Source organism: Pelodiscus sinensis, chromosome 8 (genome assembly GCF_049634645.1).
Source record: "Pelodiscus sinensis isolate JC-2024 chromosome 8, ASM4963464v1, whole genome shotgun sequence".
Lineage (NCBI taxonomy): Eukaryota > Metazoa > Chordata > Testudines > Trionychidae > Pelodiscus > Pelodiscus sinensis.
This window is the reverse complement of record NC_134718.1, coordinates 13,250,867-13,278,500: the sequence shown is the minus strand read 5'-3', so window position 1 is coordinate 13,278,500 and position 27,634 is coordinate 13,250,867. Positions and strand designations below refer to the sequence as shown.

General features: G+C 46.4%; 1 protein-coding gene and 1 long non-coding RNA gene across 4 annotated transcripts in view; one reads left to right on the top strand and one right to left on the bottom strand.

Annotated features, from left to right (window-relative positions):
• Positions 1-27,634, bottom strand: part of RET (ret proto-oncogene) — a 147,871-nt gene that overhangs the window by 49,655 nt on the left and 70,582 nt on the right. For 2 of the 3 annotated variants that reach the window (XM_075934775.1, XM_014569202.2), the window contains exons 2-6: positions 8,037-8,288; positions 6,691-6,996; positions 5,970-6,211; positions 2,810-3,011; positions 1,488-1,687 (exon numbers count right to left, since the gene is read on the bottom strand). In XM_075934775.1, coding sequence (XP_075790890.1) covers positions 1,488-1,687; positions 2,810-3,011; positions 5,970-6,211; positions 6,691-6,996; positions 8,037-8,288 — 1,202 coding nt within the window. The remainder of the gene's footprint in view (positions 1-1,487; positions 1,688-2,809; positions 3,012-5,969; positions 6,212-6,690; positions 6,997-8,036; positions 8,289-27,634) is intronic. The other variant, XM_006114405.2, reaches the window with a different exon arrangement.
• On the top strand, positions 10,095-12,310 carry LOC142830371 (uncharacterized). Its single transcript, XR_012905558.1, has 3 exons — positions 10,095-10,526; positions 10,882-11,055; positions 11,850-12,310. It is a non-coding gene; the product is annotated as an uncharacterized LOC142830371 (long non-coding RNA).

Here is a 27,634-nt window from a genome sequence, read left to right as displayed (position 1 = left end):
CATGCTACGCGGCTTTGTTGCCCCTCTCCCTGGTCTGCTGGTCTCCAGCAGACCAGGGAGAGGGGGAGCAAAGCGGAGCAAAGCCGCAGAGCACGCGGGCAGCGGCACAGCCGCGGTGCGTCTGGGCTGTCCGCTGCCCGCATGCTCCGCGGCTTTGCTCTGCTTTGCTCCCCGTCTCCCTGGTCTGTTGGTCTCCAGCAGACCAGGGAGACTGGGAGCAAAACCGCGGAACACGCTGGCAGCGGGACAGCCGCGGCGCGTCTGGGCTGTCCGCTGCCCGCGTGCTCCCCAGCTTTGCTCCCCGGCTTTGCTCCCCGGCTTTGCTCCCCGGCTTTGCTCCCCGGCTTTGCTCTCCGTCTCCCTGGTCTGGGGAGATGTGGAGCAAAGCCCCGGAGCACGCGGGCAGCGGACAGCCCAGACGCGCTGCGGCTGTCCCGCTGCTGGCATCCTCAGAGGCAGCAAACCCCGTTCGTAACTGCGGGCAGCAAACCCCATTCGTAACTGCGGATCCGACATAAGTCGGATCCGCGTAACTCGGGGACTGCCTGTACTTCAGACTTTGGCAGGGGACCGATGCAGTGAGGATGAAGCCAAGCGCAGAAGCATTTTTAATACATTGCTCATTTTCAGAAGTACCATATTTCATTTCAAAATCTCAGGCCAGGTCTATCCTAGATCCAGAAGGTCGGCTTAAGGTATGTTATTTACGTAGCTGGAGTTGACATACCTTAAGCCGAGCTTGGTGCCGTCTTCGCAGCAAGGAGGTCGACAGGAACAAATGCTCCCATCAGCTTCCCTTACTGTTAGTGAATTGAGCAGCACTGGGGCCAACTGGGGGCACATTCAGCATTCAAGTTAGCAGGTTCTTACTAGTCCCACTAAATCGAGCACCAGGAGATTGATCTCTGGCACAGAAAGTGGAGACGTGGCTGCAGCTGGAATGATTACATCAGAATACAACCAGCTAAAAATTCTCTGCTTCCGAATTACCTGGGGCTGGTTTCTGGAGCTACGCAGACTGGATGTTGGCAAACGACCATGAACTCTTCTAAGCAGTGATCACATATAAATGGCAGTGATCCAGAAGGCCACAAGGCTTTGTTAGTTAGTTCAGAAACTTTTGGGGGCAGGGATTATCTCTTACTATGTGTTTGTACAGTCCCTATCAGAATGGAATATACATAGGTTTCTCCATCTCTCCTTTTTATACATGGGAGAAATGAGACTCAGAGAAGCGAAGTGACATGCAGGCCAGTAGCAGAGTTAATATGACAACCTATATTTCCTAAATCCCAGCTCAGGGATCTATACACTAGGTAACACTGCCTCAGAGTCAGAACAGATTCACAATGTCATCTGGTATTTCTGTACACTCTTGAAATCCTGAGGGTTAATTTTTATGTACACATTACCCTCCAAGATGTCTCACTTTTAAAAGGTTTATCTCCAACAATGCCAAAATCAAAAGCAATTAAGATAGTCCTTACATGTGCAAAACGTTCAGCGTTTCTGTTCACTGTGAACTGGTAAGTCACATTAGGGAACTGAATGCTGACGGGAAGAATGGAGACATTGAAGTGGAGCATTACAGTTCTTTCAGGGCCATGAAACTCTGTGTCATTCACCAGAACATCCAACTGGAAGGATCGGTTCTCTGTGACTGAAATATTTTTATTCAGCATCAGTTCTGCAAAAGAGAAGATGGGTTTTTCACACAGGCAGAGGCATTTTTAGGCAGCACAAAATCCCAAACTAGAAATATCAAAGCTATTCTTCCATCACCGGCTCATGGCAGGCTACTAGGTCATGTGAGGGGTTGCATTTTAAAACTAGAGCTATGTTCTCCTATTCTGTACAATGAAAAGTATCTTACAACTACAGCTGGTTGGGAATTTTTTGACAAAATGATGCTTCATGGGAAAATGTGGATTCATCAAAATTATTTTTTTTCCCTCAGGAAAGTTTCACATATGTCTTCTGGCAAAAATAAGAGACACCCGCCACAGACTAGCCAAGAGCCTGGTGGGTGGGGCTCTCACCTGGCACGTGGTGATATGTCTACCCAGCAATGAGAGGACCAGCAGCAGTGACTGTCCAAGCTGAGGTCAATGAGCTTGTGCAGAAGCGTTAAAAATAGCAACGCAGACTTCCAGGCTGTGGCTGGAGCCAGTGATCTGAGATATTACAGCCAGCCTTGCCCAGTTTCAATACCTAGGCTCCATCCTGAGCCAGAACATCTGCCCTGCTAGATTTAGCCCAGCAGTGTGAGCCCAAGTCAGCCTGTTGTGGTGTTAGGCTCTAGGTTTGTTTGTTTGTGTTGTCTGGGTAGCTGTATTTTGGGAGACCAGGGTGCAAGCCCTATCCATCCAGCTATGCCCTATTCTGGAGCAAACGGATGGGCCTCTCGCTCAGTTTTTCCATGCGTCTTCACAAAATGTCTCTGTTTCTCCCTGAAAAAATTATAAAAATATCACGAATTTGTGCAGTTGAGGTAAAATGTTTGTGATCCAGCTGACATCATGAGCGTACAATTACACTCTGAAACGCAATAAAATCTGAACCTCTCTTGGATCATCAATACACCATGCAACGGTCATATTCCTCTACAGTTACTGTGTTATAGGATGAAAGAACATAGCATTACAGGCCCCTTTTTCAGTCCCAAACTTCTAGTCTGTCCTTGGGCTTTTCTGTCTTATTTCCCATCTACCTGGTATTTTTCACATGCACAAAAAAGTCAAATTACAATACTGATCCATTGTAAGTAAAGCCATTACACCCTTTGTTAGAAGGAAGAGACCTTACTTACTGTATTCATGCAGGGTTCCCCTCACTTGGCTGCCATTGGGGCTGAAATAGATCTCGTGGAAGATGTGATCCACCCGAAATGTTTCGCTAACCCACGGATCTGTTGTACTGATGGTGCCTGTGTACTTTTTTCTGCTGCTTTCAATGGGGAAAATAGGGGTGGTGTCTGCATCACAGACAGTCAGTGTGGCTAAGACAGTTCCCTAGAAAAAAATAATAGAAAACATGGAGAAAAATCAAGGATTGCCACACTATTGTTTTTTTCCAGATTTATTTTCTGGTTTAATATCTGAATACGTGATACAAGTTGGAAACCAAAGTCCTGCCCATATAAGGCTCACAGACATTCTATAAAAAAAATCCACTTCCATTCCGGGTCTTTGTAGGTCTTTAACGCAAAGGGGAAAGACTGAGGATATTACTGCTTACTACCTATCTGGGGACAGATGAACACTGTAACCATTTCATAACGCCACTGAGTTGCAAAATCACTGTAGCAACAGTTGCTTTTGAGATCTGTGTAAGGACAGCATATCTGACTCCAGCAGCCCCCAACCAAAGGTCTAAATGACTCCAGAGACTTTGTAGCTAGGATGATCTTGGGAGGGTTTGGGGGAGGGGAGGATTTTGCAATCATGGTGCATTACTGACTCAACATGAGGCAATGGCACAGAATGACAAGCCAAGTGAAAAATATGGCACTGGCTATTTAGGAGACTGAGTAAGAATCCTGTGTGAGTGGTGAATCATCATCGAATTTTCTTGTGTGCCAATATCTGCTCAGGTCAAAAAAGCATGATGAAGCACAGGGTGTCCTCAGGGAATCCTCAATGTTCTTGTGAGGCAGGTGAGCAACAAATCCCCATTAAATAGCCAAGGGAGAAGAAATAGAGTCCATGTGATGTCACAAAGGCCCCAGAGGGCGAGTGAGAGACCTATGATCAGAAATCAGATGGTCTCGGATCCCAGTCTTGTGATCATCCCACTAGATAGCTCTTTATTGCCTCTGTGTTGGATTTCTGATTACCTTGCAACAGGCCTCACTCATTTTGCATCGTTATTATTTCCTTGGCCATTGAGATTCTCATGCAAATCCTTTCTCCTTCAAATTTAAATGTACTAATTATTAGAGGTGTTTGGAAGTTTTCCAAAAGAAGGTTGTTAAATCCAAACATTGATTGTGGCAAGGTTTTCAAAAGGAAAATACCCAACTGCTGGTTTCAGCTAACTTATACATTATATTAAAGTTGACAGACTTTTCCTGAATATTTCATTGAAAAATACCGAGACTTCTACTGTTCATCCTGATAGGAGAAGAAATTAAATATCAGGGTCACAGGGAGAGGAATTTCACTTTTCAAGTAGCTCTACTATGTCCAAGTGTGCATGTCATTGATGTGTCCAGCCTATAGGTGGCAGCAAACATCCATAAGTGTATGCTTTCCTTCTAGCACAGAAATGTCCAAAATCCAGTTTAGTTCCACGGGAAACAAATGCAGCTATTAAAGAAATATTATTAGACAGAAATCCTGGAGGGAAGTGACTGAGACTTTAGGCAGAGTTTATGCTGAATGCACGACGGAACGGCTCAGACATAACAACCATCTATGAAAGCGTTTGTGAGTATTTCTTCTCCCAGAGAAAGCCCCAGCTGAATTCTGTTCCACTCATTTTATACATCAGTATCTTGATTTTTACCTTAAAGCCATATGAAAAATGGGTCCTGCCTTCTTTCAAGCTGGACTCTTCCTTATGGCAGGAGGGGCTGTACAGAGTAGAGCCAGATGGAGGTGATAAAGGGTTGTCAGTGAGAAGTCTTAAGCTACCGAACAAGATTCTACCCTTGGTCATAAATACTCTGCCATTGTTGACCTTCAGTGAAGGCTGCAAGACTCATCATTTTACCTTAGTATCTGAGGAAAGGTGGGGCCTAAGAGGGACACCTGTTTATTTAGGACAGCTGGTTGGTTTGCCAGGAAGTTGTTGCTGGTTTTGTTCCATTTGTATTTGTTTCTTTAACAAACACCACCGGTGCCCAAGGCAGCAGATAGGGGCTTCATTAAATCCCATTATAAAGAAAAATAATATCAATTGACTAGAAGATTTACTCGGCGCTGCTCAGGTCCATGGCTCAATTGATTGATTGATTTTTTAAATAAAACGAAATCGTCCATGCTTCCTTACAATCATTGATCTGGGCTGGGGCTGGGGAGAGGGATTCAGGATGCAGGTTGTTGCCAGGGAGAGAGGGCAACCCCAGCCCTCTGTCTCCACAGCAGCTTGGGGCCAGATGAGAAGCGCCTCTGTATGCCTGCTGCTGCTCCCATGGGCACAGTCAAGGAAGGGGAACATGTCCCCCAGCTGGGGCAGGCCCAGGGTCATCTGCCCCCTGCACTCCTCAGCCAGGGTAAGGAATGTAGCCAACTGTGCACCTTCCCCTCTCTCCCTGACAAAGGGGAACAGCCAGCAATGTTCTTGTACAAATGGGGGAGGGCCACCTGAGGATGGAAAGCTCAGAGGGGGGGCACCCCCAACTAGCCTCTTTTACCTACTTAGTGATTCTTTCTCTTTTCTGTATGGTTTTCTGAGAAGCAGTCCCATTTCAGACACATCCCATTTTCCTGGCACAACCAACCCCTTTACCTTGCATTAAGTTAGGATAAGAGGAAGCTGTATCTCGAATTTGGTGGTTCTAGCTCTTACTGTTGAGGAGGAGTGTCGTCTTTAATTCCACACACCATTGCTTTCCACAGGACCCAGGCTTCAGGGAGTGCAGTTCACAAATGGGGAAGAATCACTGTTGCATAGACATCTGTAAATCTTGAATGTCTTAACTTCTTAGTGATGGACTTTCCCACCTACATTATATTTTAAGATAGCTTTTTCTATGTGCTATGTAGGCAGAATCGGATTCACACATCTAGCAAAACCTGTCTTGAATGATCTCTCTGATAACTACTAGCTCATTGGAGGTAGTCACCACATTGTATGTATGAGTACGTTGATGATTATCATGTAGTCAGAGCTCTCTGGGCTGTATGGTAAATTAGGGCGTATGAAGTTGAGAGCTAACATACAAGGACTGACATGTCCATGTGGGCATGCCTAACCCACGGCATCCCCACTGAATATCTCAGCATCCAAGCAGATGAGAACTCTACCTCTTTTCGGTTGAACTCCACGACCGCATCCGTCGTACTAGTGCCATTGGGCAGGAAGGGAGCAGAATCATCTTCGTCTAACACGCTCACCAGGAAGGGCACCTCGACCTGCATCTCCTTAGAGCGCTCCCTCACGGTACACTTGGCGATCAGCTCGTACCTCTCTCTTTCCTCCCGATCCAAACGCTGCGTGACGCTCACCCTCGTGGTGTTCTCATTGTAGCGGAAAGGCAGCGTGTCAACTGCAACAACACATACAGAGCATAAACAGGGATAGTGCTTTTCTGTTAATCAAGGGTGCCAATAGCCTCCGTGGGCCCCTGGGCAAGGTGGCGGGGTGGCTCCCAACTCCCAGAAGGAGTGGGGCTTTGGGTAGAAGGGGCAGGATTGGGGCAGCCAGCCCTCCAAGCTGCCTAGAGCGTAACTGTTCCCTTTGCCTCCCCACTTGTTGGCAGGCCTGCTCTTAGTGGTGTGTGTTTGCTCTCCTCCTTGACATATTGACATGACCCCAGTGAATCCATTTTGGCTGCCTCTATGTACCAAAAAGGAAGAATTTCACTCTGTGTTATGAAAATCCATCCAAGCAGAGACCTGGAGGAAGGTGGAGGAGCTATATTGGGGCAAAGGGCAGACGAGGAAGCCTAAACGACTTGTGTGGAACCAGAGTAGAATAACCAACACAGGACCTCTCATTCATATGGCCATTATCTGGGTCGTTTACCTCCAGTTTTACCTGCCAGTAATTTGTAGGAAATGGTGACATTCTGGCACAGGTGATGTATTGAGGGTAATTGAAGCTGATGAAATGTGCCAGGGGGTTTATTCTCCTTGATGTGAAAGGAGAGATCCATTTCGGAGAAACAAAGCTCTCTTGGTGTCAGAGCATTGCAAGCTGGTGCAGTTGCATTGATGATGAAGAGATGCACCACGGCAGAAGTTGAGGTCTCACATTCCTTCCCTTGGAAGGGCTGGGAGGAGAGGTAGACAGGAAATGTCACCTTTGGTAATGACATCCAATTTCTTCCAACTGCAAAAACAGAAACAAAGAAACAATTGACAAAGGAAGAAGCAAACATTCCTCTTAATAATTCCCTTCCATCTACCATTATTCTACAGCAGGCCAAGTAGTCTACTCCCTGATGTTTGGCACCTCCAAAAATAAAGCCCAATGTATTTGAAGTTGGACTGAGCAATCCAAAGTTACAGGCTAATATGGAAAATATGATTCTTACAAGTTCTCCTATTGCTTCTAACTACCCTACAGTGGAACCCTACCAATTGGTGAAACTGATTAATTGGTAAAGGCAATTTCAGCAGTATTACTGCATTAATTTCTTACACCCTCATCTAATGCTACCTAACTTCCTCATGGATCAAAACCACCAGGAGACAGTTTCTGTCAATTGTGAATACAAGATGATGAAGGAAACACTTCATTTCTATAGTTCAATGATACATGGTTCTTACAAAAAAATGAAAACCTTACCTCAAGCAACATAAACAGGCATCACTTAACCCTTTCACCAGATAATCATTTACTATCCCATACAAAAGGTACTCTAGGTATCTGGGTCTTTTTAATTAAAGGTTTTACTTATATTAGTTACCCCAATTTATCTAAAACTGGTCTGTATGAACTGATGTGGAAATAAAAATTATTTTAACCAACACATACATGGGTATAACTTGGTGGTAAATTACTTAAATTAGGATAAACTTTTGGGGATTAAAATGGCTTAAGTGTGTCTTCTTTTGGAGTCCAGTCTAATTTCATTATATTTAGTTAAACTGGTGAAACTTCCCCAGTGAAATACCATCATTTGACAATTAACCCAATTTCTTCTTGGCCTTAGTGTTTGTTTTGCCACATTGCCTTAATGACATCATGTTCATCTGAGGGTTCTTGTTGATCCCAAAATTCATTTACAGTAAGTAAACAGTTCTTCCCATTTGATCCCTAAGCACTGATTTGCTACTTATACGCTGCTGGATAAATCCTATTAGATGCAAGAGCTTAGCTTCAACTCTGGACATTACCGCAACTGGAGCTACTCTTCCCAGACTTACACAGGATATCAAAGTCTCCTCTATCCAGGCTTTTATTGAGGTAGAGAAGCCCGGTTTTTTCTCTGATTTGAAACCAATGATTTTCATAGGATCCAACGCGATAGATAGAAAGACGTTGGCACAGCTGAAAGTGGGCCACCTCGCCATGTGAATCTCTCAAGGCATGGATGTGCAGTAGCGGCGTACCCGCTGGCTGATCAATGTAGACATTCTCAGAATATTCTTTCCTAGGAAAGTAGAGACCAAAGGAAACTGCAAAGGAACACAAATAACAGCAGATTGGTTAAAGCTGAATGAACTCTGGGTAGACATGATTGTAACAGGTGCATTTCTAAAGATTTGGAAGCTCCATTTCGTAAGCGCATAGAAATATACAAAAGCAGAGCCAGATCTTGTGCTGGTGTAAATTGGCACAGTTCTCCTGAATCAAAAAGCACTACCTGAATTGATATCACTCAAGATTTGACCCATTATTTCTGTACAAGCTATACAAGCTCCCCCTGGAAGCCAAATGGGTGAGTTGTAAATAAGACCATAGCCACAGAAGACAGCTTTATGGAGCATTTCTTGTTAAGCTTCAGATACATTCACATCGGCCATTCCCAGCTGCTTTTCCATTCTCACACATATTGTTTTCTTCTCTGAATATTATCATTTATGGAGAAAATGTAATGAGGAAATAAACACAGTCTGATGAAAAATGTTAGGGGGTACTGCCTGTTATCGCCCTCCATGCTTTATCATAATTGGTCTATGAATATGAATGTGCATAACTCGAAGGCACTTTAGGCAAAATGCATCACGTAACATTTTTAAAGTTACGATCTGCTGAATGTGTATATCCTATTTTTGTACATTTATCATTCTTGTATGTGAAACTAGACACATGACATGTGGATATGCTTATAATTCTAAATATGCTAAATGAGGACCTGTAGAGGGGTGGAATGGCCGCCCTCTGAGCCGGAAGCAGAAGAAACCCTCTGGGAGCCATCTTGGGGCCAGCCTAGCTCCGCCCCCTCACCTGACCGGAAGTCAAAGGGCGGGGCTAGGACTATAAGAAGGCTGCCACAAAGCTCAGTCAGGCCCCAGCCTCCGAAGGACCCAGAGGCCTGGCTGGAGCTCCTGCCTGGGGAGGCTAAGACCCGGGCTAGGCCGCCCTCAGCCACCTTCCCAGAGGCCGGCCAGGGACTCCCTGCCAGGGCTACTAAGGCCTGGCCTGGCCCGCCAGCTGAACCACTCGAGGACCCAGAGGACGGGACCGAGCCGCTGGACCAGCTGGACCCCCGGTGGGTACTGGAACGCCGGGCCGGACAAGCCCCGCTGGACACTACAGAGCTCCGACCTCTTGACCCCTGGATTGGGCCGCCGGCCCCTGCGGAGATGACGCGGGCTTCAACTCCCCGACAGGCCGCTGGGGCTACAGGTACTGGGGAAGGGGGGGGGAGACGAGGAGTGGCCCAGGGGGTAGCATGGGCTGAAAACAGCCCTAGGCCAGCAAGTTGCGGGCTGGAGCCCCTGCTGAGCCCGTAGCAGCTGAACGGCTGCATCCAGGGCCCCTGGGCCGGGGCGCAGTGGAGTGGGTGGGCCTGCGCCCCCCCTGCCACCCACTAACCGGGTGGCAGTCTCCCACTCCCTTGCCACTGCTGCAGCTGCACTGCCTGCCCCGCTCTTGAACTAGGAGCTCCTACAGACCTGTGGGTTTGTTTGCGGCCCCGCCTTGCGTTGGGGCCTGGCCAGCAGTTGCTGCCCTGCCCTGCTCGAGGGCCTGGGCATCCGTATAAGGGTTTTGGCACCCGGCCAGGATCCGGATAGGCCCCTTTAAAGGGCCAGGACTCGGACTACTCTAAGGCACGGTAGGGCCATCGGACGGACTAGCCATCCAATGTACCAGGGTGGAGGATCCTCCTCCTAAAGGCCTGCCGGCCTACAACGAACTTCCCCCTCCCCCCCGGAAGGGGGGAAAAGCTCAGGCTATTGTGGACATTGCCGGAGGGCAGTGTCTCGAAGAGACCGCACCACCTGCCGGCAGATATAATTCCCCGAGCAGACGGCAGGGGCGCGGTGGCCGAGCGGGAAACCCGCTACAAGATGGTGGAGAATGTGGGCACCTCGACCCCGCCCCTGATGTAAGGGGCTGAGTGTGTGCCTCAGTGGGTTAAAAAAAAAAAACAAAAAAACAAACAAAAAAAAAAAAAAAAAAAAAAACCCCACGGTTTGGGGTTTTTTTTTTTGGTGGTTGGGGTTTGTTGGGGTTTTTGTTTTGTTCTCCAAAGCCAGGATGGAACGGGACAGCGTGGTGAAGGAGGTGGCGGAGTGCCAGAACCAACAACTGCAACAACTGGTGGCCCGACACTGGCAGATGGCTCAGCAACTGGTCACCCAACACGGGCAGTTGGTACAGCAGCTAGGGCTTCAGTTCCAGCACCTCCAGGCGCTGCAACACCAACACCTCCAACAATTGCTCAGTTCCTGGGCTCAGCCCCACAGGTCAGTGCCGGGACCGGCCCCGGGGCCTGCCTACCCGGCTGGAGGGATTCGGGCCCCGAGGGGTGAGGCGGAAAGTCCACCCGAAACTGGCATGGGGCAAATGGACGAGGTGGGGCCTAGGGACGTTACTAGGCTAGGGGCGTGCTCCACAGCACCCCGACCCAGGACGCTCAGTCACGCACCTACTTCCCCGTTGCGGTCCCCGACAGCCCCCAGGAGGGGACTGTTACCTCCGAAGGGCTTGGACCAGGGGATGACGGAACCACCCAAGGGGTGGCAAGGGAGCTGTCTGGAGGTAGGGTGCGACTACGGTCCAGGGGGACCCGGGCAGAGTTACATCCTACCGGTCAACCAGGTGGAATTTGTGCTCCAAGCGCCGACGGATACAGATAAGGTGGCCGTCCTTCTGGACTCCGGCTGTGCGCAGACTCTGGTGCGACACGACCTCCTTCCTGAGGGCTTGAAGCCAGAGGGGGAGCTGTACCTGCGTTGTGTACACGGCGATGTGAAGGCATATCCCCGCGCAAAGGTCAGACTTACAATACAAGGGAGGTCAGCAGAAATGGTCATAGGGGTAGCGGCGACACTCCCCTACCCGATTGTCCTAGGCCGAGACTGGCCCGGATTTGCAGACCTAATGCGCGAAGTCACTAACAGGTGTCCGGCCGATCCCGGAAAAGTGAAGGGAACCCTTTTGGGGGAAACGCGGCCCGAAGGGTCAGCGGAGGATGACGAGCACCGGGGGAAAGAGGCAGGGGAATTGCCCGACAAAGCCCAGGCTCCAGCAGAGGCCAGTGCCCAGGCCCTGGCCCTGACAGACTTTCCCCGGGACCAGAGGGAGGACCCCACCCTGAGGGCAGCATATGAGCAGGTAGCTGCAATCGATGGCACTGTGGTAGACCCCCAGGGGGCATCCCAGTGGCCCCACTTCGAATTGAAGGGCGACCGCCTCTATCGGGTGGTGCAAGACCCCCGGACTCAAGAGGTCAAGACCCAGATCCTGGTGCCCCGGATTCATCGCCGGGCGGTATTGAAATTGGCCCATGATATTCCAGCCGCTGGCCACCTGGGGGCTGAAAAAACGTTGGCGAGGGTACTGTCCCGGTTCTTTTGGCCCGGGGTGCACCGGGAAGTACGAGACTATTGCCAATCATGCCCAAACTGCCAGCTAGCCTCCGACTCGGGAGTGCCACGGGCCCCGTTAGTTCCCATGCCGGTGGTGGGAACTCCTTTTGAAAGGGTGGCCATCGACCTAGTGGGGCCCCTGCCAAAAAGTAAAGCAGGGTTCCGCTACATTTTGGTTTTAATGGACTATGCCACCAGATTTCCAGAAGCCATACCGCTGAAGAACACTTACGCCCGAACCATCGCCTCGGAGCTGGTAAAAATTTTCGCTCGGGTGGGGCTTCCCCGTGAACTCCTTACGGACCAAGGGACTAATTTGACATCCCAACTATTCCGACAGGTGTGTTCCATCTTGGGAATACATAAATTACAAACCTCCGTGTACCATCCCCAAACCGATGGGTTGGTGGAACGCTTTAATCGGACGCTAAAGGGAATGCTACGACGGTTTCCCCCAGCAGAATTACAACAGTGGGACTTGCTACTACCTCCCCTGCTGTTGGCGGTCCGGGAAGTGCCCCAAGCATCAACCCAATTTTCCCCATTCGAACTTTTATATGGGTATCGTCCCCGGGGAATCATGGATCTCGTGAGGGAAACGTGGGAGCAAACCCCTTCGACCTCACAGGGCCTCTTGCAGTATGTTTTTCAGCTCCAGGAGCGACTAAGACAAGCCGGAGCCCTCGCGCAGGAAAACCTACAAGCGGCTCAGGCCAGCCAAGAGCTGAACTACAACCGACGAGCCCAGGAAAGAAGTTTTAAACCAGGGGATCGGGTACTCCTCCTCCTCCCCACGGAGCAATCAAAATTTCTAGCGCGTTGGAAAGGGCCTTATGAGATCACCCGGCAGGTCGGGCCGGTAAACTATGAAATCTATCAGCCTGACCGGAAAAAGAAAACCCAGATATTCCACATAAACTTCCTGAAGCATTGGCGAGAACGGGAGGCCCTGATGATTACCCCCTACCCAGCAGAACCGGCCCTGGGGCCTGAAACCCCCGACCTGGTAGAGGAAGGGGAACCACAGCTTGGGGACACCCTCTCTGCGACCCAGGTGAAACAGGCACGCTGTCTCCTCGATACATTCCGGAAAACTTTTACAACCCAACCTGGACGGACCGTGGTGATAACCCATAACATTCGGACCCCTCCAGGCCAAGTCATACGAGAAGGGACTCGTCCTCTCCCTCGCCGGATGCAGGAGGTAGTCGAGAAGGAGGTACAGACTATGCTTCAACTCGGAGTGATAGAACGATCCAAGAGCGAGTGGCGGAGTCCAATTGTGCTTGTACCAAAGCCAGATGGTAGTATCCGCTTTTGTATTGATTTTAGACGGGTAAACGCCATTTCAAAATTCGATGCCTACCCTATGCCGCGAACAAATGAACTGCTAGATCGCCTAGGGACGGCTGAATTCATATCCACTCTTGATCTTACGAAAGGATATTGGCAGATCCCCTTGGACCCAGACTCAAAAGAAAAAACTGCGTTTTCAACCCCCTCGGGACTGTTCCAATTTACAAGAATGCCCTTCGGTCTGCATGGGGCACCGGCAACCTTTCAAAGAATGATGGATCGCTTACTAGCCCCGCATACGGCGTATGCGGCCGCCTATTTGGATGATGTGGTAATTTATAGTCAAGGATGGGAGGAACACCTCGAGCGGGTAGCGGCCGTATTGCGGACCCTTCGAGATGCAGGCCTGACGGCCAATCCAACAAAATGTAAAATCGGCTGGCAGGAAACCACTTACCTGGGGTACCAACTGGGAAGGGGCCTAGTCCGGCCCCTAGTAGGGAAAGTGGAGGCGATCCAAAATTACCCGACACCTACCACAAAGAAAAAAGTAAGGCAATTTCTGGGATTGGCAGGATACTATCGCCGTTTCGTGCCACAGTTTGCGACCCTAGCGGCGCCCCTCACGGCGCTCCTCACGAAAGACCGGCCCCAAAGGGTCACATGGACGGCTGAGTGTGAAGCCGCTTTTCAGAACCTAAAAGCGGCTCTGTGTAGTGAGCCGGTTCTGTTTAGCCCTGACTTTTCCCGACCGTTCATTGTCCAGACAGATGCATCAGACTGCGGGTTGGGAGCAGTGCTGTCCCAGGAAGTTGAGGGAGAAGAACACCCAGTGCTGTATATCAGCCGAAAATTGTTTCCTCGGGAGCGCAGTTATGCCGTAATCGAGAAAGAGGCCCTAGCGATAAAATGGGCCATCGAGGCCCTGCGGTATTACCTCCTTGGAGACTCTTTTATCCTTTTTACAGATCATGCACCCCTACAATGGCTCCAGCAGATGCGAGACACCAACAGCCGTATTATGAGATGGTACCTGTCCCTCCAACCGTATGTATTCACAGTGAAACACCGAGCGGGGAGGGACAACGCAAATGCAGACGCCCTGTCCCGCATAGAGAAAGAGCAGAAGCCCAGTCCCGGAAACCGGGAACTGGACTTAAGGGGGGAGGAGTGTAGAGGGGTGGAATGGCCGCCCTCTGAGCCGGAAGCAGAAGAAACCCTCTGGGAGCCATCTTGGGGCCAGCCTAGCTCCGCCCCCTCACCTGACCGGAAGTCAAAGGGCGGGGCTAGGACTATAAGAAGGCTGCCACAAAGCTCAGTCAGGCCCCAGCCTCCGAAGGACCCAGAGGCCTGGCTGGAGCTCCTGCCTGGGGAGGCTAAGACCCGGGCTAGGCCGCCCTCAGCCACCTTCCCAGAGGCCGGCCAGGGACTCCCTGCCAGGGCTACTAAGGCCTGGCCTGGCCCGCCAGCTGAACCACTCGAGGACCCAGAGGACGGGACCGAGCCGCTGGACCAGCTGGACCCCCGGTGGGTACTGGAACGCCGGGCCGGACAAGCCCCGCTGGACACTACAGAGCTCCGACCTCTTGACCCCTGGATTGGGCCGCCGGCCCCTGCGGAGACGACGCGGGCTTCAACTCCCCGACAGGCCGCTGGGGCTACAGGTACTGGGGAAGGGGGGGGGAGACGAGGAGTGGCCCAGGGGGTAGCATGGGCTGAAAACAGCCCTAGGCCAGCAAGTTGCGGGCTGGAGCCCCTGCTGAGCCCGTAGCAGCTGAACGGCTGCATCCAGGGCCCCTGGGCCGGGGCGCAGTGGAGTGGGTGGGCCTGCGCCCCCCCTGCCACCCACTAACCGGGTGGCAGTCTCCCACTCCCTTGCCACTGCTGCAGCTGCACTGCCTGCCCCGCTCTTGAACTAGGAGCTCCTACAGACCTGTGGGTTTGTTTGCGGCCCCGCCTTGCGTTGGGGCCTGGCCAGCAGTTGCTGCCCTGCCCTGCTCGAGGGCCTGGGCATCCGTATAAGGGTTTTGGCACCCGGCCAGGATCCGGATAGGCCCCTTTAAAGGGCCAGGACTCGGACTACTCTAAGGCACGGTAGGGCCATCGGACGGACTAGCCATCCAATGTACCAGGGTGGAGGATCCTCCTCCTAAAGGCCTGCCGGCCTACAACGAACTTCCCCCTCCCCCCCGGAAGGGGGGAAAAGCTCAGGCTATTGTGGACATTGCCGGAGGGCAGTGTCTCGAAGAGACCGCACCACCTGCCGGCAGATATAATTCCCCGAGCAGACGGCAGGGGCGCGGTGGCCGAGCGGGAAACCCGCTACAGGACCATTACTGATACTCCAGAAACTTAATGGCCTAGTGCTCAAACCAATGATCTGTCAATGGGTTTGTTTTTTCCTGTAAGCCCAAACTGTGGCAGCTCCTACAAAGATATGTGGCCAGGCCACCTAATGCTAGAACCCATTTTGGAGCTGGGAAAGGACTGGACCCAAGTGAAGAGGCTGCCTAGCTTGTGATCAGAACAACGGTTAGGGTAAGAATTTGCATGAAACAGATTTCTTAGGCCTTGTCTACACTACAAGATAAGGTCGAATTTATTAAAGTTGATTTTCTAACACCCAGTTTTGTAAAGTTGAAGGTGCATGTGCCCACTGTTTATAAGAATTCAACAGTTCAAAGTAGTGCATCTTCAGTCAGGTGGCTACCATCAACTTTGAGAGGGGTGCACTGTGGGTAGCTATCCCACAATTCCTGCCACCCCTTTGCATTATGGGTTATGCTCCCAGTGCATGCTGAGACCAAAACTGTTCAGTGGGTGGTTCTGGGTATATGTCATCAGCATGGAATAATGCACTCATTACTCCTTCCTTCCCTGCTCCCTGCTCTGTTCCCCCCTCTCCCTCCCACTTGAAAGTAATGGCAGACAGTCTTTTCATGCAGATGCCAAAGCAGCATGGATCCCATGATGGAACCTGTTCATCAAAAAAGTATTATAGCAATCATATTATTGACGGTGTGCCCTTACGCTGGAGTATATCCAGAGCATATCAAGGCCCACTGGAAAGAGGATGAATCTCAGGGGCCACAAACATACTCTTCTGCAAAACACTTGAGTTGAGCGACTCCCAAACACCACCAGCATTCAATCCTCTTGGCACAGTGGAATGCCAGTGCTGGTGCCATGAGAAAAGCAAAGTGGTGCAGCTATGGACGATCAGCAGTGACTGGAAAACTTTCGATAAGTCCACTTTCGGGGAAGTTTGCTAATTGCTTGGCCCTGCCCTGAAGTGCACCAATACCAAAGTGAGATCTCTTCTGGCAGTTGAGAAGGGAGTGACAATAGCCCTGTGGAAACTTGCAATGTCAGACAGCAGTTATGCTCCTAAAAAGCGTATGGGACTTTTTAGGGGAAAAGGCAATAGGCTGCATTTATTAACTACGAATATTACTACATTTTAACTACACAGCTATCAGTCAGTTGGCAATCAATTTGGAGTAGGGAAATCTACAGCAGCAGCTGTGGTGCTAAGGCGATCAAGGCCCTGAGAACAGCCACACCAGACGATGCACGTGTCATGGAAGTCACAGAATACCTCTGAATCCATGACTTCTGCAACCTCCATGACAGACACAGAGCCTGACTCATAATTACCAGCAGCAGCATTCCATGGATTACATTCTCACATTTGACAGCTGGCTGTCATTTAGCTACATGTCATTTGCATTAATAAACTGGTGAATTAAGCAGTCCACTAACCAAAAGAATGTTGAATGAAGAGAGTAGCCAATTGTAATCTTTTAAAAAGTGTGTAAAATAGGTTTTTCTGGGGGGGAGGCAGCTAAATTCTAAAGACTCCTGAGTCACCTCCCTGTCCCCCACACACCTTATTTTCTTTTAAACAAAATGGTAATTTTGTTCTGCCATATTTCCTGTTCACAGGTATCTCATTCGTGAACTCGATTCATGAGCATTCTTTCTAATTTTTTATATATCTCTTTCAGTTGCCTACACACACTTTTGTAATTATCAGAAACCTTTTCTAAACTTTTTTTTTCAAAAGAGCATTTTCTGACAAACAATTGGTATTTGATATTAAGCCCTGAGATTTTTGTCATCGATATGCACTGTTCCATAGAGGCATCTTTAAAGATTTAATTTGGTCCCATTCTATCTACTCTTGCTTCCAACTGAAGGCTACGCAAAATGCAAAGACGAGTGGGAAAAAAATGATTTAAGGAGGTATAAGGAATATAAAAAATAGAGGTAAATTAAGAAAGCTATGACTATACAAACCAAAAAGAAATAAAGGTCCTTTCTGCCTGTGTACTAAATTTAAGCTGAATTTGGAGGGAGGGGGAAAGTCCTCTGGGTGAAATCCAAATAAATTATCCAGAAGACACTGTAATTGGGCAGTGGCAGAGGGTGGGCTAAATGAGCTAATAGAACTTTTCCATTGCTAATTGAGATGATTCAGTTTGAACACAGGTTTGCTTTAGGTACCTATTGTACTAAATGGATTGCTGATTAAAAATTAAAATATTAATATACACCACTGTGCATTTTCAATAGAATCACTATTTATAGTGAACCAAATCTCATTTATCTTACAAGGAGTGGTCCTATCACCAGGAGAAAGCAAACCAGGTTTTTCCCTCCTGTTGTAATTGACAGGGGAAGCCAATAGGACAATGTGAATTTAAAGAAAGAACTGTTAGCAATTACAATTTATTTGTTTCAGCAAGAGGATTTTACTTAATTGGAACCCCGAAGTCTATCACACTGAAGTGCTTATCTGGAATACCTCCATTCCATTTTTGGAATTGAGACCCCCTTGCAAAAACTAATGAATATGTTTAACTTTATGCATCTGAGTAGTTTCACCGTAAATCCACGTGCTTGAATTTCATCGTCAGCCAGACTTTCAAAAGAGCTCTAAAGCTTGGGTGCTGAGGATCTGGCCCTGAACTCTAAGGCTTTGTCTACACTATGACTTTTTCCACAAGAGGCAGTGCAAATGAAGCATGGATTAGCATTTTCTCACGCTTCATTTGCATACTCCCTTTCTTTCTGTTTTAGCGCTATAGGTTTTTGCACAAAAAGAGGCAATGTGGCTGTGGCCGTTTTGTGCAAAACCCCCTTTTCCCACAAGATCCTTATGCCTGTCCCGGAGAGTTTTTACAGGATGAAGGTTATATATTGTTCAGGAACCAGTAATTCTTTGTACAGGCAGTCCCCGACTTACGCGGATCCGACTTATGTCGGATCCGCACTTACGAACGGGGCTTTCGTAAAATGTAGTCTAGATGTGCCCCCAGTTATCTGGTATCCAAAGAGGTCTGCTTGAAGATGAATTAACCAAGACAACTGATACCAAAACATGTCCAAAAATATTTGGCATCATTATCATCGTTATCACTGAAAGTTCAGTCACATTGCACTTCTACTCTTCTTATGGCCTTCTATCTTGCAACAAAGGCACCTATTTAAAACTTCAAGTTCATTTCTAACAATGAATAAACCAAAACTTGTCTAAGGTTTAATCATTCTTCTAGGAACTTTTAGTTTCTGGCCAGGAGCAGAAATGAGAATGTTATAGATTATCACCCATTTTTGTGGGTGTTTTTCCCCTCAGTCCTGACCCGAGCAAGAAGTAGTTCAAACATCAAAAGAAAAAATCTAATCTCCAAGGAACTGGATTTTAAAAAATGAGTTTTGCAGATTCAGGTCACATTCAACTAAGTGTTCAGATATACAATGGTTTATCTGAACCAAAGCCAAATTCCAACTTCTTCCTTCCCTGCTCACAGGGCACAAAGGAGGGAACTTCATATAGTTACGTACATAACATGCATTCAGCAGACTCATTTTGGATAAAACATTTGCATTTGGAAAATTTCAACCAGTTCTATTTTCTTGAGTTTTGTCTTAGCTGGGAATGTGGTGTAATTGTTGTTTTCCTCTACAATTACAGCTAGCCAAAATATTTTGCATTTCAACTTTTTAAAACCATACATAGCATATTTTTCTTGAAAAATTAACCATTTTGGATTGATGATAAAAATTTTAAAAACGAGAAAGGAGTTTACATTCTGTTTTCAGAACAGCTCTTAGGAAATTAAGTCGCATAGAAAGTTAGATCCTTAGGTCTGGTCTATAGGGGTGTGTCTACACAGCACCCTAAATACAAAATAAGATACACAATTTGCACTATGCAATTTGCGTACCTTATTTTGATTTAATTTTGAAATAGGCTATTTCAAAATTTGGTGTGCCTACAAGGCACCAAATTTCAAAATAACATGCTATTTTGAGACATCCCTTAACCCTCATGGAACGAGGGTTACAGGGATGCCAAAATAGCACATCTGTTATTTCGAAAACTATTTTGAAATAACGAGCGTCTTGTTAAGACACAAAGTAGCTATTTTGGGACACTTCTGGTATCCAGAAATAGCCAGGCAGTGTAGATGTACCCTAGGAAGATCGGCTTAAGGTACGCAATTCCAGCTATGTAAATGTGTAGCTGGAGTTGGCTTACCTTAAGATGAGCTGTGGCATAGTGGGAAGCCGATGGGAGCACACACTCCTGTCAGCTTCCCTTACTCCTTGCAGAATGAGGAGTACCGGATGACAGCAGGGGCTGCCCTCAGTGTTCGATTTATGAGTCTATACCAGACCCACTAAATCAAACACTAAAAGATCAACCTCTGAAGCCTCATTCTTCTCAAAAGTATAGATGTGTCCTTAGTGCCCAAATCAGTTTTTGAAAATGGGACTTAGGTGCCTTTAACAATGTGATAGCAATTCAAATCGGATTTTAATACAACCTTGTATTCACAACAGGGATTTCCATCAGAGACTTTAAAATAATTATATCGTTATTATTCATAATCTCTCTGGTGGGGCCTAGCAACCCCATTTTACTAAAGAGGAAAATTAGGTATGAACTACATGAACTGACCCAGTTAAAAAACAAATCTGTGATAAAGCCAGGAACAGAACCCAATTCCCCTGAGTTCCTGTGCATTATCCAAAAGATCACACCAGCTACAAGAATAAGGAGAAGTCTCCTGATTTTATTTAGTGCCATTATTTTACGTTTGCATGTACATGTGATGCAGTATTTAAACCAGTTACATATTAGCTCTGAGTTTTGCTTACTGCACTCTCAAGCTGTAGTATCAGTGATGTGCCAATAGCAAAGGCTATGTCTAGACTGCAGGCTTCTTTCGAAAGAGGCTCTTTCGAAAGCATCTTTCGAAAGAGCCTCTTTCGAAAGATCGCGTCTAGACTGCAGGCGGATCTTTCGAAAGAGAAATCCGCTTTTTCGAAAGAGAGCACCCAGCGAGTCTGGATGCTCTCTTTCGAAGACGGCCTCTTTACATTGAAGAACGCCTTCTTTCAAAAGAGGAGCTTTCGAAAGAAGGCGTTCTTCCTCGTGAAATGAGGTTTACCGCCATCGAAAGAAAAGCCGCGTTCTTTCGAAATAATTTCGAAAGAACGCGGCTTGAGTCTGGACGCAGGGGAAGTTTTTTCGGGAAAAGGCTACTTTTCCCGAAAAAACCCCTGAGTCTGGACACGGCCAAAGTTACTAACCAATAGAGCTTCCAAGAATCCAAATAACTGTATTTGAATGAATCTAGAATAGCTGACCTCCATAATCAATGGGTATAACATCCAGTAGCAATTAAAGAAATTACAGATATCTATCCCAAGTAAAAAAAAACAAAAAACAAAAAAAAACCAACATTAGGTAAAATATGGAGTAGAGTCAGAATCTAGTAGAACATAAGGAGTACCTAGTTGTATGGATCTTTGTGACTATGGAATCTAGAAAACATTACAAAAATCTATTTTTTATTTAAAACACAATTTTCTTAGTTGTGTAACTCATTAATTGTTGCATGCCTCTTTACATGCATTGTACACAGGAGCCTAGGCACATATGGTCTTCCTTTGAGGTTCTCAATTCACAGATTCTTAAAGCCTGAAGGGACCATTATGAACATTTTGTCTGATCCAACATAACACAGACCAAAGAATAAATATATATCACCCAATAATTTCGGCTTCACACCCATAACTTCTCGTTGAGCTAATGCATATATTTTACAAAGACACGCTGTCTATATTTAGAGACTTCAAGTGATGGAGAATCCCCATATCCCTGGGTAAGTTGATCCTGTGATGAATTACCCTCACTGTTAAAAATGTGTGCCTTACTTCTTTGCTGAATTCATCTCACTTCAGTTTGTAACCACTCGCTCTGGTTAGCCTTATTCTGCAGGATGGATCGGTAGTCTTACCCACCATATTTTATGTGATGAAATATGAACTTCATTAATGGAGCTTTAATTCTTTTGTGAGCTAAAATAATAGGGAAAATGATTCGTAGCTGCAATATGGAAACTGGAATAAGAGTTGATTTTCCTTTAACCAATAATATATACATATGTGACACAACCAATTTCCCCTGGCAAAATTTACTCAGAATTGGTGGAGGATATTGTTACAGTTCATGAGAAACAAACTTTTTCCTGATGTGGAACAAAATCCATACGGAAGAATGTATTGTATATCTTACTGAAATAGGTATGTAATTACATTAATAACATGCCCCCTAACAGTTCTGGCTCTAAAGCCAGAAAGTTTGCAGAGTAGAAAAGAAAATCATATTAGCCAACAAGCATGGGAAGTCGGCTGCTAATACTCTCCATTTGTGGCACAGCCTCAGATTTCAATAATTGGTCAGAGGATGGTATACCATTGTTTTCTCAACTTTGCCTACTGTTTGTTGGCCATTATGAATATTCATCTACCTGATGTTTGACTCCAAGCATGTGGCCAATATCTTTAATCAAGGGGCTCCCACAAAAAATTTTCCCCTTCCAATTTGTCTGCAATAAGCTGCCCTCTTCAGATCTCTGCAGAAGAGAAGACTCAAGGAACCTTCTTATCTAAACACCAACATTTTACGATGACCAAAACTCAAAGAAGGTACTTGGTAAGAACACTGTATCACCACAAGCCAGAAATGTTTATAGTTCCTTAAGAATATGGATCAGAATTCATATAGTTTGAAGGAGGGTCATGTGGACTTAAGATCTTGCCAGAGTTCTCTTTCCATGGGAAACTCTTTGAAAATACCTGCATTTTGGCATAATCTTCTTGTCCATCCCACAAGTATCAAATTGCTCTTCAGAAAGATTTTGATGAATCCCAGAGATAAATCATTTCTGACAGGGCTGGTTTAACAGTAGCCAGAGTTGGGACAAAACACATTTCAGGCAGGGAAATTAATCTGGTGGCAGAATTTTAGACAAGGGGTTCTTGAAAGATGCCTTCATCGCTTCACTGGTGTTCGGGGGGCGGTGGAGAGGGGAGAAGAAGAGCAATCTCAGCAGTAGAAACATCTCAGGAATAGTCCTTGCTGTGAATGATTAGGAGATATGGAGTAAGAAGGCAGGATGTTAACAGTGATAAAGAGCATATGTGTTGTTATGCAGACTCTGTGCTATAATCATGCACTTTTGAAGAAGCGACTAGATCAGTCTGTGAATGGATCGAATATATAAAGTTTGTTTAAATCATGCCTGCTTTGGGAGAGCTGATTCTTACATTATACACCGCTGCAGAGATAAATCCTTCCGTTTTTTCATTACAGCATTGGGGGGAAAGGAAATTTGTTGTTTATGGGCATACAAATTTGAAAGCAAAGAAATTCTGAGCTCAAACTTGACCTACTGTAAGAAATTGCAGGGAGTCTATTGGACGCTTTAGTGTGCTGCGGGTTTGATTCATCTTATAGTTATGCCACAATAAACCAGGGTAAAGGCCATGTGGCAAAAGAAATTCTGCTGGAGAGAGGTTATCAAAGTGCACCTCCATTCTACCAGGGCTCCCACTGCTGTAGCTCTAGGCAGATTCTGCCATTACTTCATGGAGTGATGTTTGCCATTCTTGCATTATCAGAGCAGAGTGCCAATGGCTGGATCAGGCTCATGCTACCATGGTTACAGTCTATTTTTAGCACAATAGCTTGATGAAAGCTAGCCCAGGCACATTCCTTTGTGCTGAGACTCACCCCATAGCTCCCAGTACGGACATAACCTAAGTTTATAGCTGGTCCCTGAGTTACAAATGCGTTACGGACCAAACACTTGGCCGTAACTCAAAGTGTTCGTAACTCGGATCCCATTGAGTTACATGGTGACCTTGCTGTTTGTAAGCGCGGATCGCGTTCTTAACTCGTGGACTGCATTTACGACTGCTTTGGTCGTAAGTGCGGATGGTCGTAAGGGGAGGTGATCGTAAGTCGGAGACCGGCTGTATTTGAACATTAGAGTTCAGTAGATTATTGGTAGCATTTCACCTGTAATAATGACAGAAGTGAAAGTGAGTGATAGAATACTGGAGAAGCAGCAATGGAAATGGGATACGTATGTTTCATTCAATGTGGTACAGGTTGAACTTCTCTAGTCCAGCACCCTCGGGACCGGACTGGTGCCAAACCGAGAATTTGCCAAACCATAGGAGATCATTATTGTCTAGCTGCATTGCCAACATTTCCACTGCTTGCTGGGCTCTTAGAAGACATTTAGGGGTAAATTAGACTAAATAACTGCACATAACACTGAGAGACAGGACTGGTGGCTATACACAAATTGTTTGGAGCACAGGAAACCTGGTCATGCCCATGACAAGTGGACATGCAGCTAACTAAAATCATGACAGACCACAGATGTTGCTGAATCAGAAAGTACCAGACTAGAGAGGTTCAAATTGTACTTATATTTTCTCTGGACTTATGAGGCGATGGTAGGAGTCCAAACCAATCCTGCACTAGAATACATCTGAAACTCGTTTCTGGGACACTTCTGTTGAACTGTCCTGGTTTAATTTAGTATAAAAGCATCTCTGTCTCTGATTATTATTATTTGATTCAGCAAATCTGCACACACATGCTTTCCACTGAGAAAAACCCTACATATTATGGCTGAACACCCCTTCTTTCCCCCAGAAGATAAGAAAGGGAAAGGGTCAGATGTAATGGATTCCCCGTTTAAAATATATCATGGAATAAACTTCAAAATTGTCCCGTTTTGACATTTTCTAAACAAAGATCTGCACGTTCCCAGAGCAAAATGACTTTGTTTTGAAATTTATTTTATTGTAAAGAGCAGTAAAAATTGCAAAAGATCAAAATTTAAAGAAAACATTTCAAAAATTACCAGACCAACCCATTTCAATTGTCTTGTGCCAAGCAATTGTTCTGGATTTTCAGTTAAAAAAAAAAGAGATGGGCATTTTGTCCCAACTTGGAATAGGAAATTTCTTTTAAAACCTCAAACTCCCAGAGTACAGGAAAATTGTATCCTGTCCTGCTCTCCTCCAGTGCCAATGTAATAATTCCCAGTGGGAGGTGGGTGCCTATTTACCATTTATGTATTCCATAAAGTTCCCTCTGCATCTTTAGATGAGGTACACAGGGTTGCTCTATTTCTAATCCATTTTAATGAAAGGGAGGCGTCCTTCCTTAATTTTAAAAAAATCAAGGCTGCGATGCATTGTTGCTGTGAAGCATCACTTTAAAAAGAAAGTGTTAGTTATCCTTAAGATGTTTTTCTTAATTTATTTGTCTACAGCTTGGCTATGTCTACACTGGTGCGATCTTGCGCCAGAGCTATGCAAATGAGGCTAAGCGTGGAATATCGCTGAGCCTCATTTGCATATCTAATGAGCTGCCATTTTTGCGGAAGAGGCTCTTGCGCAAGAAGGAGCTGTCTACACTGCCCCTTCTTGCGCAAGAAAATCCCTCTTGCGCAATGCCATTATTCCTAAAAATAATCAGCGCAACAGCATTGCGCAAGAGGGTTTTTCTTGCGCAAGAAGGGGCAGTGTAGACAGCTCCTTCTTGCGCAAGAGCCTCTTCTGCAAAAATGGCAGCTCATTAGATATGCAAATAAGGCTCCGCGATATTCCACGCTTAGCCTCATTTGCATAAATCTGGTGCAAGATCGCACCAGTGTAGACATAGCCCTTGAATTTATATTTAGCACCATGCAGCTTGATAGAAAGGAAATGACCATACCAAATGCAATTTTGGTCAACATTGTTTGAATTTCTTCTTCAGACCCCACACAACACTAGTCAATTATATCCACATTATAGAATGTATGATATGGATATCACACACGGGACACATATAAAAAAGGTCTGGCTGTAGACTTCTGCAAGTTCTTTAGAAACTCAGGTTCCTTCTTTCTTTGGTACAGGACTGAATTGTGGTTTTGCTGGTCCTGGAATATTAGAGAGATAAGTGGAACCAAGTTCTGTATGTTAGAGACACAAACTTTGAGCTTGCACTGAGATTTTCAAGTCTGGTAAATACACTCAGGTTTTGTGTACCCTGCAGGGTTTTTGCGCAAGAAGTCTTTTGTGGAAGAGTTCTTGCACAAAAACTTCTTGTGCAAAAGCGCATCTACACCTCAAAGTGCATCGCTTTTGCAATGCACTTTTGTGCAAGAGAGCATCCACACTACATGGACACTCTTGCACAAGAATGCTCTGATGGCCATGAGAGCCCCTGTGCTTTTTTGGATAGTCTCTTTTTGTGCAAGAAACCCCTGTGGAGTGTCCACACATGCCTTTTTGCACAAGAGCTGTAGTGCAAAAAGGAGTTATGTCTCATAGAAGGAGGTATACCCACACTGCAAAAAGCCCTCTGTTCTATCGATCGACTGTAGATTTTCTTGCGCAAAAACGCGCTTGAGGTGTGGACGCTCTACGCAAAAATCTTGTAGTGTAGATGTAGACACAGAGTACAAAAATCAAGATGGAACTGTAAAGAAAAAACCTACAATCCATTCCAAAAGATCACACACCTTCACTCTTTGCTCTATTTGCAATCATCACTGGTGAAACTAATGACTCCAGTTAACTTAGCTCCAGGTGAGAATGAGGTATGTCCACTACTATTTCTTCAGCAAATTTGTAAAGGGTTGAGTGTGCACAATTATTGGACAAAGATCTTTTCTCAGCCTGTTAATACACTTGCAGTCAAAAGGAGAAAGGTAACCTACACTTCAATGGATAATGTAACCAAAAAAAAAAAAAAAAAAGCCTACTGTGAACCCCCCAGAGTTGACTGATCATCTGCAAGACCATAAATCCAGTGCCTGTAAAGGAGCAATAGAAATCCTTGCTCACAAATCTATAGGACAGACCTTTTTTCTGGTATTACCTGCTCAGGAAGTACTATCTATATTAGCCATTAGATGATATTGAGATGATAAAAACTAGAATTAACGATTGCATTAATGCATAAGCCATGAGGACTCATCTAACATTTATCTGTAGCGTTAAACCTGGCAGCCTATTGACAACTTCAAGTATTGATTTTTTTTTTTAGGTTTTTTTTGTATGCAATAATGCAAATCACTATTTCATAACTGGACTGCTGATATTTTTAGCACTGCAAAGGATTTTAACTATTTTAAAGCTCTTTCGAAAATAGTTTTACCCACATAAGAGCTGTTAAAAGAAACACATTTGGAGTCATGGCCAAACTAGAGGAAGTTTCAGAGAGTGAGTGATTTTTTTAGCAATGATCCCTATGGTTGCCTATGGTATTGTGACTGACAGGTTTGTCTAAGTAGGTGACAGTGAGAGAGAAACATTTTCCTTTTTTCATATTTACCTGTAGACACAAAACCATGTATTTCATTTATGACAATCATATTTCCCTGTACTGAATATGGGACACTGGGTAAAATGAGTTGTAGTCAAATGAGTTCTACAGCAATCAGTCATACAGATGTTCAAACAACTGTAACAAGTTGACTGAGCCCCTCTTAAAGGAAATACCGCGTAGTTGTATTTTATTTACCTTATCTTTAAGGCTTTAGGCTCACACAGAGAGGGCTGACACACCCACACCCACCTTCACACTCACCCACCCACCCACACTCACACCCCTATATACTTGTATCCTGGAGGGGTGGCGGAGGTGACTGATCAACACAATCCTCTCTGCCCAGCACTGTCTGCCTCCACGCCCCCAGGATGGACTTACCTCTCCTGGTACCTGGTACTGCATCTTTCCAAGGCAACACAGAGTCAGGTGTCCACCCACCCCAAACTTCTGCCCAGGTTTACACTAGAATGTGGCCAGCAGTCATCTTTCAGCAGGGGGCGGGGGCGGAGGGGCAAGGAATGGGAGCTGCTTCCAGTTGAAGGGAATGTGGAGGAGGGGAGGGGATGACCTGGCCAGTACCTTTGCAGAGCTCGTCTTTTCCTGGGCCACTGACCCAGCCAAAGGTGGTGGGGGAAGGAAGAAGCCTGCTGGCCAGGTAGCTGGTGAGCACAATGCTGCCACCAGGGCGTTTGTTCTCCACACAGCGCTGGGAGCAGGATGCTCTGCCAGGGGATATGGAGGAGCAGCAGGAATGGGGAGAAGGGATAAAGGAGGGAGAGGTCAGCAAGAAAGGCAGCTCATAAAGGCAGCTGAGGGACATGTAACTGGAGGCAACCTGCTGCCAGCCTGCTCTCACTAGCCGCCACAGATCACAGAACGTGACTGCCAGAAATGGGATGGAGCATGGGGCACAGCTGGCCAAGAGCTGGCACATGTCGGGGGCTGCAGTGACAGACTGTCAGGGGGAGGGGCCATCTCCCCCATA